Genomic DNA, 11,043 nt, shown 5'->3' on the forward strand with positions numbered 1-11,043 from the left:
AAAAGGGCCTCTCTTAGGGAAGTCTTACCAATCTTCTTCGTCATCTCCCGTACCGAAAGCACCCAACCATCGTCTTCCTCCGACGGGAAGTAATCTGGTCGAAGAGACCAGAGCATTCTTGTTACCAAGGCGGCCGCAAACATTTCAGAGTTCTTGGTTGGTCCTTTGGAAAACTCAGTCGCATTCACCGCTACAGTAGGGGTAGCTGAAGAGGATGCAAGGGTTAACACCAACATGAGCATTAGATCGCATTTTGGCTGACCTAAGCACTCGATGAGGCACTGACGTGCTCTGTGGTAGTGTTCACGAACCTTCTGATTCATGCCGGACTTTGAGAACTGGCCGTCCAACTGCTGAAAACCTTTTTCAACTAGCGGCGGGATGGCGTTAAAAGGGATTTGGCAACCAAAGTCGATAGTACTCTTTGTTTGCGAGCGCCGCTTTGCTTGGTGTACTGCCTCAATCGCTGCCCGCTTGAGGCTGCCCGGTCTCGCCGCTATAGCGGATGGGGCCGGAACGTTACCGACTAGCCGCGTCATTCTCCGGTAGCTCAATCGGCCATGGTATGAACCAGGCACACAGTCAATGCGGCACGCCGCTAGAGCTGACATTATGGCGCTGATCCAGTATTCCTCCTTCATCGCCTTGGCCCTGGCGTGTTGCACGGCAGCGCGTAACACAGTGAACCAGCTCGCGTTCTTTGAAAAGAGGTAGCTACTAGATTGGCCATGGCTGTTAACACACTCCCAGTAGAGCTCTTGCGCAAAGTCGCGTCGCGTCTGGCTTCTCAAACCCGAAGTCGCTTCTGGATAAAAGACAGGAAAGATCGACTCGTACTCCCTGTACTGTGTTAGCGGCTGATATTTGAAACGCTAATTGCACGAACCCTGCAGAGAAGGGGTGCTCGCTTTCAGCCCAACGCGTCACCTGCTCTTGCGCCTCCTGTCGTGCCTGCAGTGTTGTTAGGCTTACGCTTTGAGCATTGCCCCGTCCGCCCTTGTTCAGAGCGCGATAGAATTGGTGTGTTACGAAAGCGATTGTCTGCGGCTTCCACATCTCTTCGAGCACCTCTACTAGGAACTCTTCTGCGCCACGAGGCCCTTTACCTGTGAGCCCACCAAGCTCACGGAACCATACCTCGCTGTGACAATAAGCGGCAACCTGGGGCCCATAGTGGTGGCGAATGGAAGCAACGTGCATCATAATAGGTCGTCCATTGTCCATGCGCGGCCAACGCACTAGGTTAGCATGGCCACTGCCTTGCAGATTGAGCATGTTGGGGTCGATAAACGGCCACCCACCCTGCTCAATGCTTTCTATGGTGCAGAGAGGCCCGAGCACTGAGCCCACTAAAGACCGGGGGAACCCAGTAAAGCAGTAGCTGCCAAGGCGATCGAATGCGGCCACACCTTCCGCTAGGGCAAAAGGCAGCCCTTTAGAGCCAGCAGCCTTGAAGCGACGATAAAACTCGTCTGATGCGTGCGCGAACAGACTAGCAAAGGAGGAGAGAACCTTTGGAAAGATGCGTTCTTTGAACGCGAAGAGGACATCAATGTAGGTAGGTTGTTCCAGCGAGAAGTACCGGATTAGCTGGAGGATAGGTTGAAGCACTGTCGCAAAATTCCGTTGACCGTCAGCTAACTGCGACACCTGCACAGACAGAACTTGCTCCATCCTAAACGCGTACAGTTCTTCCTTTATAGCGGCTTTAATCCGCTGTTGCTCGCGAGCGAACGGTTGGGAAGACGTAGGGTTATCAGGAGTCTGTTCGCCTCGCAATTTCCGCAGTAAACGCTGCCGCTTCGCCGCTACCCGAGGGTTTAGGTTGCCATCCTGATCTGGCAGCGTCAGGGCAGCCGTGGCAATGCCCTTGGTAGCAAGTAAGTTGCCGGGGCTATGGCGTATAGTTCGCTTAATGTTGGAGTACGCCTGAAAATAACCACTAGTCAACACGCTCGCACCGTTGTTCTGATAGCTCATGTTGTCCTCCATTACAGCGAGCACGTTGTCGCGTAGGAATGCTGGGGGCTGCGCGGAGGAGAAGTTGCCGTACGATGGATGGAAGGCAAGAGGGTAGAAGGTAAAGTCGCGCGGGTGTTGGTATTGGCGAACAACGTTGTTGCGATTGGCAAGGAGGCAGCGCGCAGGTGCGAGAATGACACCGACGTCATTAGAGGCGTTAGGGAGGTTGGAAGATGCTATTGAGTGGATGTCGACCGCTAGCGCGTAGGAGACCGTCTCAATGCTCTCCAGTCTATACTTGTCCTCTAGTGCGCGTAGAAGATCCTGTGTGTAGTTATCAAACGGCTGTTGATGGTCGTGCGGCGGGGGAATTGGATCGCCTGTTTGTGTACCGCTCTGTGGGGGCGTAGCCCCCTCTGCGCCGCCTTCGGACCTAGCCGCCGCGTCTTCAGAGTTAGATAAATCATTCTGAGAGTTTGGTAAATCATTCCCAGAGTTTGACAAATCATTCCCAGAATCAGACGTCTCGCTATCAGAGTCAGACGTCTCGTCATCAGAGTCAGACGTCTCGTCATCAGAGTCAGACGTCTCGTCATCAGGGCGCAACCGGGTTTCCTTAGGCAGACTATTGAGTTGCTCAGTAGACAACTCAATTGGAAGGTTCTGCCCGTAGTCATACGCATGGAACGCTGGCAGGTTCTCAGTCCAGAACGGATCCTGCGTGTTCTTGCGCACGTACTCTGGCCACCCTTCCATGAACTGCTCCTGGAACGTTTCCCACTTGACGATTGAGATCGATTGCGACTGGGGTCCATCCAATTTCCAAGAAGCCTCAACACCCTCTCCAAGTAATACGCCTGTAAGGAAGACTTTCTTAATGTACGACGTAAGGAACAGGGCATGGGAGGGTTTGAGAGCGCTGTGCTCAGACGCCTTCTCGCGGCGTTTGCGACGTTCGCTGCCTGACAGAAGAGGGTCTACTGTGCTATCGACAGGGTGCATAACAATAAACCAAGATTCGCGCGTTCCACCCTTTGCAAGACGGAAGGTACGATGCTCCATATCAAACGACAGTCCGTGGCTGTGTTTAGCGCTGTATGGAGCTCGCCAGTGTTTAAAGCTGATTGTTACGTGGTCGAAGAACGTAGAGAACTTCACAATGGGTTGGAGCGGCCGGCCGATGATAATGATAAGGTCGAGGTGGAACTCAGGGATAAATTTGTCCTCAGGCTTGGCTGGTCGGGACCCAACGCGCCTCGATCCGTAGTCTATCGTGTATCGCTTCTGCAGCATTCCAATAGCCTTACTGCCGTTAAATTCGGGGCTGTCTATCATCTTGATAAATCCCTTCACTACTACGTAGTTACTATATGCGTACAAGTAGGATGCTCTTAAACTCACCAGGTAGTCGGTGGTCACCTCCGCTGTGGTCAATAGCCCAGGTAAGTTGATTATTCGCTATTGCGTCTTCGTCCCCAAGGCTGCTCTCGTGGTATTCTTCTCCATCATGCTCGTCAGGTTCTCTATCGTGCTCATCAGGTTGCACATCTTGGTACAGGCCGTCCTCCTCTCCAGCACTGCTGTTATCGTAATCGCTATCGTTTTGTTGTGCAAGATCTAAAGACATGATGATAAGAACAGTATTATATAAAATAGTACGTTGGCTAAGGGCTGAGGATCTTGTAGGGTAGATCGATAGATGATGATCGAGAATCACAATATCCAGTGCAGAGGAAAGAGGAGAGGAACAGTGTCTATTGGGTTAGGGCTAGGGTCAGATACGGATTACTTCCTCCAAGCCCCTCGTTGTTTCTGTCGAGTCTTTTCGCTTGGAGAAGCACTGCCCTCTACAGCTACCTGGTCGCCAAGGGTGTGTTTCTTACGGTGTTTCTTTCGGGTCTTTTCGCTTAGAGAAGCACTGCCCTTTACAGCTACCTGGTCGCTAAGGGTGCGTTTCTGACGGTGTTTCTCTCGGGCTGCAGCAAGGTCGCTTAGACTCAAGTCCTCAATCCCCCTGTTTTGAACTTTGGTCTGCTGGGATGCCTTGGGTATGCGCGGCTCAGTTGAGGGGTGAGAAATTAGCTCTGGGGTAAGCTGGTCCGAACTCGACCGTGCTGAAACGCTACGTGCCGCTTCAGAGACTGTCAGATTGAGCTCTCTCTCTCTGCTAGACTCGGCGTTAGAGTGCCTTGCGGGCAGCGGAACCTCTTGACTTGTATTATCAGAGTCTTCTAGAGTGTGTCTAGACATCCATTCAGTGATTGCGACCTGAATTGTCTCTAGCAAGTCGTTTGCTGCCCTAGTAGACTGGAGCGCAGGTTCGTTGACGACTTCAGGGACCTGACAGATAGCATCACACGCGATTTGTGCGATTGTAGGCGTTCGCGCTATGTAGGTATCGCTTTGAATTAGGCACGCCAAGTGCTTGTTGTGCAAGGTTGGCCCTGTGAAACTGGTCACAATTGACAGCAGTTCTCTCCACACCTTATGCTGGAAGCGTGCGCCGTAGTTCTTGATCTCTGCACTTGGGTACTCGTCAATATAGCGGTCTAGTATAGAGCTTGTGAATGCTTCCGCATTTTGCTGTACGTGTTGCAGTACTTCTTGTTGGAGGTCAAGAGATTTTTGATCAGCCTGGCCGGCATGCCTGCTCTGCAGCACGGGCACTAGATACTTCCGCAGTGCGGGTTTGTTGTTGTCGCTGTCAGACACCTTGGCGGATCCGCTGTTTACCCATTGGCTGACGTGGGTCATAATACTCCTCATAAGCTTCCCCTCTTTCTTCGGGGTTTTTAAGAGAGCGAGGATGTTTGTGTACGTGTGTGTGGGCTTTGAAAGTACAGTGGAGTATAGCGCATGGTAGGCCTCATTGCTTAGAGTTGGGAAGAAGCCCTGCCGGCGCGTATGGGAAGGGCCAGGATCCTTGTCTAACTCCTCGCCAGGGTAGAACAGGTCTTGTACGTCATGGGGACTTCGTGCCTGGGGCAGGCTAGCTAGCGTGTTCCAGTCTGCTAAACTGGCGTCAACCCCATACTGCTTTCGAATAGATGTAGAGATGCGAAGTACGTTCTCAAACGCAGCGAACCAATGCTAGACAGTAGATTAGCAAGACAGGTCAGAGTATTTCGGCGGCGGGTTACACATACGTCATCTATCCGACAACTAGCCATCCACTCAAAAGTGGAGAGATTAAACGTTGCCTGCCCAATTGCGGTAGAACACCAACGCGTAAGCAGGGGCTGCCAGTTTTGATTTCTCCACAGGGTAACTAGCCGCCGTATTGGGAACTTGACGCGGCTACTAAGCTGAAGATGCTCTCTCATCTCTTTCTCAACTGACTTGCTTGAGCCTTGAAAGAGATTGGCGTTTGTGCAGAACAGGCTGGTTAACTCGGACCATATCTGGCCATGATTGTCAGGGAGCGTAATATCGGCCCGATTCGCCCGAAGTTTAACACGAGTGTCTGGTGGTAGCGTGTCTAAAAAGGTTAGGGGCTGTTGTTCACAGTACGCGCGTTAAGGGGCACCCGCCTTTATCGTAGATGCGGCACACCCACCACCTCTCCTCTTCTCCTAACTGCCGAAGGCGAAGATACTCTTTGAATGCCTCTACACGATGGTGACCCGTAATAAGTTCCGCTGTCCCTCCAGTCACGCTTTTCCAGCTCTTGAACGACGGCCATTCCAATCCTTCCTTATCCGCAAACGTGGCAGAAGTAACTGTGCTCTGAGCTGGCAATTCCACCTTCAGATGATGAAGCATCTGCTCTACGTGTTCCTTAGAACAGGCAATCTGCAGTTGGTGGCTAGGGTCTCGTCGAAGAATACCAGTTTCGTTAAAGATCTCGCAGAGGCGGCGCTGGTGTGCTGTGTCAATAGACCTATTGACACCAAAACTCCATTCTGCGCTAAGCGCATCGATTGGAAACTTCGCTATAGCGAGTAGGTATGGCGCAGCTTGTTCGTGGATAGGAGTTGTCTCTTCAATCTCTGGATCATTCGTACGCTGCCGTTTGCTGTTTTTGGTTAAAACGTTTGCTAGAGGGCGCTTCATTGCAACGTTGTTAGAAAGAACACAGAAACTAAGGTAAGTGGAAAAGAGATAAGAGAAGGTAAGAAAGCAATAGAGAGGTACTACACAAGGTATAAGTAGGCGAGAAGCCGTCTATTCTTGCATAGGCCGCTGTAAGTCTAGCGGTGAGTGTTAGTCACTCTCGCCCCCAAGGGCAGCACCTTACGGCAATCCGCGGCTACTATCTCGCCCCTGGGGGCAGCACTCTACGCCTACTATCTCGCCCCCGGGGGCAGCACTCTACGGCTACTATCTCGCCCCCGGGGGCAGCACTCTACGGCTACTATCTCGCCCCTGGGGGCAGCACTCTACGGCTACTATCTCGCCCCCGGGGGCAGCACTCTACGGCTACTATCTCGCCCCTGGGGGCAGCACTCTACGGCTACTATCTCGCCCCCGGGGGTAGTAACTTACAGCAACTTGCCGCAACCCGCGCCTACTATCTCGCCCCTGGGGGCAGCACTCTACGCCTACTATCTCGCCCCCGGGGGCAGCACTCTACGGCTACTATCTCGCCCCCGGGGGCAGCACTCTACGGCTACTATCTCGCCCCTGGGGGCAGCACTCTACGGCTACTATCTCGCCCCTAGGGGCAGCACTCTACGGCTACTATCTCGCCCCTGGGGGCAGTAACTTGCAGCAACTTGCAGCAACCCGCGCCTACTATCTCGCCCCTGGGGGCAGCACTCTACGGCTACTATCTCGCCCCCGGGGGCAGCAACTTGTAGTAACTTGCAGCAACCCGCGCCTACTATCTCGCCCCTGGGGGCAGCACTCTACGCCTACTATCTCGCCCCCAGGGGCAGCAACTTACCGCAACCCGCGCCTACTATCTCGCCCCTAGGGGCAGCACTCTACGGCTACTATCTCGCCCCTAGGGGCAGCACTCTACGCCTACTATCTCGCCCCCAGGGGCAGCAACTTGCCGCAACCCGCGCCTACTATCTCGCCCCTGGGGGCAGCACTCTACGGCTACTATCTCGCCCCTAGGGGCAGCACTCCACGGCTACTATCTCGCCCCCAGGGGCAGCACTCTACGGCTACTATCTCGCCCCTGGGGGCAGCACTCTACGGCTACTATCTCGCCCCCGGGGGCAGCACTCTACGGCTACTATCTCGCCCCTGGGGGCAGCACTCTACGGCTACTATCTCGCCCCTGGGGGTAGCACTCTACGGCTACTATCTCGCCCCCGGGGGCAGCACTCTACGGCTACTATCTCGCCCCCGGGGGTAGCACTCTACGGCTACTATCTCGCCCCTGGGGGCAGCACTCTACGGCTACTATCTCGCCCCCGGGGGCAGCACTCTACGGCTACTATCTCGCCCCCGGGGGCAGCACTCTACGGCTACTATCTCGCCCCTGGGGGCAGCACTCTACGGCTACTATCTCGCCCCCGGGGGCAGCACTCTACGGCTACTATCTTGCCCCTGGGGGCAGCACTCTACGCCTACTATCTCGCCCCCGGGGGTAGCAACTTGCAGTAACTTGCAGCAACCCGCGCCTACTATCTCGCCCCTGGGGGCAGCACTCTACGCCTACTATCTCGCCCCTAAGGGTAGTACTCTATAGATACTATCTTACCCCTAGGGGTAGACTTCTATAAGTACTCTCTTACCTCTAACCCTATGCTAGTTATACTGTTTACCTCTATAGTATACACTTTATAGATAGATAATATAATAACCTATTTATACATGTAATCCTTTTATTCTATTATAACCTACTTAGTATAAACCCTAACTAAATTATTCTATCTCTTACCTAGATAACTTAGCTTAATAATATAAAGAAGAAGTACTATATATCTAGTAATATATTACTAGGGTAGGGGTTAGTAAGAAAGTTTCTAGCTAACCCTAAGATAGACGTTTATAGGGGGGTAGAGGCTATAGATATATAACTATTATAAAAGAGCACTTATTCGCTAGATTATATTAGGGACTAAGCAGAGAGCTAGTAATAAAGGAAACGAGCGTAGAAGACTAGAAGGAATTTAGACGCGACTTAGATATAGGATAGAAGTAGTGCTAGTTAAAGGCTTAGTTTAGAATTAGAGTGTTTACGTTATTTCTGCGAAAACTAGTAAGTAATATATATATTAAAATAGGCTTAACTATAACATAGTTTACGTAGTAGGTAGAAATAATTATAAAATATAATAATAGTATACACGATATATCTATCGTAGTAGAGGTACTCTATATAGCGTAGATATTAGAATAACTACTACTAGATCCGCTTATACTAGAGACATTAGATAAGGATAAAGTAGATAGTTATAATATATAGCTAGTATTTTATACCTAAGGTAATAGTAGAATTATAAGGGGGGGTATTATAGAAACTAAAGACCTTAGGGTAGAAATAGAAGAGTTTATAGGTAGTAAGTTTAGTATCCTAAGCACGTACCCTAATTAAGAGATAGGAGAAGAGTATATATATTTATACCTATAAGGTAAAGGTAGAGATACCCACCTTACTAGAAGGGGGTGATTTATTACTATAATAGGGGTGTAGAGAAAACTTAGGAGAGTTTACGGGGAGTAGTATATAAAATATATTTAGTAACTAGCTACTACTAGTGTACAGCACTATAAATAAACTAGAGGGGTTATATTAAAAGTTTCCTATATACCTCTATTTACCTATAGTTTAGTGCTAGCTATAGCGCAGGTGTTTAAAGTATATATATCCCTTTATATAGATAAAAGTTAATAGGTTAGCGCTACTTAAACTCCTACTTATCCTAGCCCTCTAAAGGCGAAGGTAGAGGAGTTATACTATATAAGGTGCTAAGTAACTACGTAATATTATTACCCTAAGTAGCCTTAAACTAATTTTAGAAGGCGTAATAGGACTTAAGAGGAACTTTAACCTCTACTATAATATTAAGAGTACTATACTTATTTACTAAAAGGATATCCCTTATAAGACTAATTATTATATTTCTAGGTATATAAAGTATATATAAGAAGATAAGCTTAATACATAAGTCCTTCTATATAGTAAAGCGGGTAGTAGTCTTAAGGAGGAGTCTTTCTATAATTCCTTAATACTCTAGGCCCTAGCGGGGTAGGACACTAAGGCTAATAGAATAAACTACTATTTCGCTCTATAACTACTAGATAAAATTAAGACTAAGGTCTTCTACTTTAGAAGGAACACTCTTAGAGACGTAGAGAAATAGTAACTCTAGCGTTATTATAGCTTCTATAAGAGAGTTAATCTCTATAAGAAAACTAATAAAGGTTCTAAGCTAAGTGCGCACCTAGTAGAAGAGTTATCTAATAGGCTTCTTAGGTAGGTTATATAGAAGGCGCGTAAGTAAAGGCGTATTATAGTCTACGTATATAATAGTTAGCCTAAGTAGAGTATAATTATAGGCGAAGCTAATATGTAGGATAAGAGGGCGTTCTTAAAGAGCGTACTTAAGGTAATTAAGAAAATAGCCTTTTACTTAGCTAGTAATAAGTAACTATAGGAGTTTAACTATTTTAATTACTAGCTAATTATATACGGGCGTAGAAAGATTACTAAGGATAATAAACTCTAAAGAGTCCTAGGGGATAGTAGCGTTAATTATAGTATAGAGTACCTCTAAGGGAATACTATAGGCGAAGTTATTAAGTACCTATATAGCCTACTCTTTATTCTTATTAATAGGTATAGTAGTAGTTTATATTTAGTAGAGTAGTATAGTTAGTTTAAGGATATAAGGAGAGAGTAGATAGTATAGAGTAGAGAGAAGGAAGGTTAGTTATATTATTAGGGGAACTCTATATAGATAGACTAGTACTAGCGAGACCCCTATTACGTAAGAGATAAACGCTATATCCTTATAACCTTATTAATAGTATATAAAGAACTCTAACCCTATATTATTAGTACTATTATATATCTTTATTTACTTTAAATAGTTTATTTTAATTAGGAGAAGTTTTTAAACTACCCCCTACCGCTTACTCCTACAGCACTAGAAGGGATATATACCTTACTATACTAACGTTATAAAGCGTATAGGCTTTATAAGCTACACTACTTATAAAGGTAAGTAAGATAAGAAGAAAGACTAGGTAAAGGAGAGGGAGGTAAGAGAAGGTTTCTATTAACCCCCTAATTATTATATTACTTAGGCCTAACCTAACTATACTAGTAGCCTTATAAAAAGCTTTACTATAGATATAGGTATCTACTATAAACTCCCCTTACTTAGTATACTAGTAGCTAATATTTACCTCTTAATAGTCCTATAGAATATCTTTTAAGCCTACTTAGAAGAGGTAGCCTTACCCTTACGCGTACGCTTATTATAAGACCTATCCCTAGGTTTAGGTTTAGTCTTAGTCTTAGACTTCTTTATAGTAAAACCTATAAATCCTTTATTACCCTAACCCTTATAAATATAATTAGTAAGCTAACGCTTCTTACTACTAGTAAAGTAAGTGTAGTTAGTAGCGTTAGGTGTCTATAGGAGGTAGTCCTTTAAAGCCTATAATATCTAAGTAAATATAGGTAAGGTATTACTAAAATTAGGACTACCTATAGCTATATATATAGCCTTAGCCTCTTTCTTACTCTTAGTAAGGAGGTTAGCTACTACTTCCTTCTTAAACTCGTCCTTATCTTTAATAATTATAGCGGCTAGGGTTAGCGGTAGGAGTAGCTCCTCTTCTATATATCCCTTATATATATCTATACTAAAGTTAGCGTCTATAGGAAACTTAATACTACTAATAGTAGGCGCGTAGTCTTCTAGCTAAGATATATCCTTATTAGCTTTTAGCTTCTTAGGCGTCTTTATAGTATAATATTTATTATCTAGGTTAATACTACTAGCTTCTAGGGTGCGCTTCTCCTTATAAGCTATTATCTTATCTATAGTTAGGTTAATAATCTCGTCTTTATAGGCGTCTAGGAAACTAGTAATTTAGCGTATATAGGAAGATTTAGAAGTAGTAGTAATACTAGCTAAGGTAATAGTAAAAGGTAAAAGGTCTAGCTACTAGTTA

The 11,043-nt window shown here is 47.0% G+C and overlaps 1 protein-coding gene across 1 annotated transcript; it reads right to left on the reverse strand.

Moving 5' to 3' along the window:
- Positions 1 to 241: 241 nt before the first annotated feature.
- On the reverse strand, positions 242 to 3,589 carry ACET3X_008784 (uncharacterized protein; the record flags this gene model as incomplete). Its single annotated transcript, XM_069455125.1, has 4 exons — positions 242 to 262; positions 312 to 840; positions 887 to 3,314; positions 3,364 to 3,589. 4 exons carry the CDS (start codon positions 3,587 to 3,589, stop codon positions 242 to 244), a joined length of 3,204 nt encoding a protein of 1,067 aa, XP_069302861.1.
- Between the last annotated feature and the right edge of the window lie 7,454 nt (positions 3,590 to 11,043).

Source organism: Alternaria dauci, chromosome 9 (assembly GCF_042100115.1).
Source record: "Alternaria dauci strain A2016 chromosome 9, whole genome shotgun sequence".
Classification (NCBI taxonomy): domain Eukaryota; kingdom Fungi; phylum Ascomycota; class Dothideomycetes; order Pleosporales; family Pleosporaceae; genus Alternaria; species Alternaria dauci.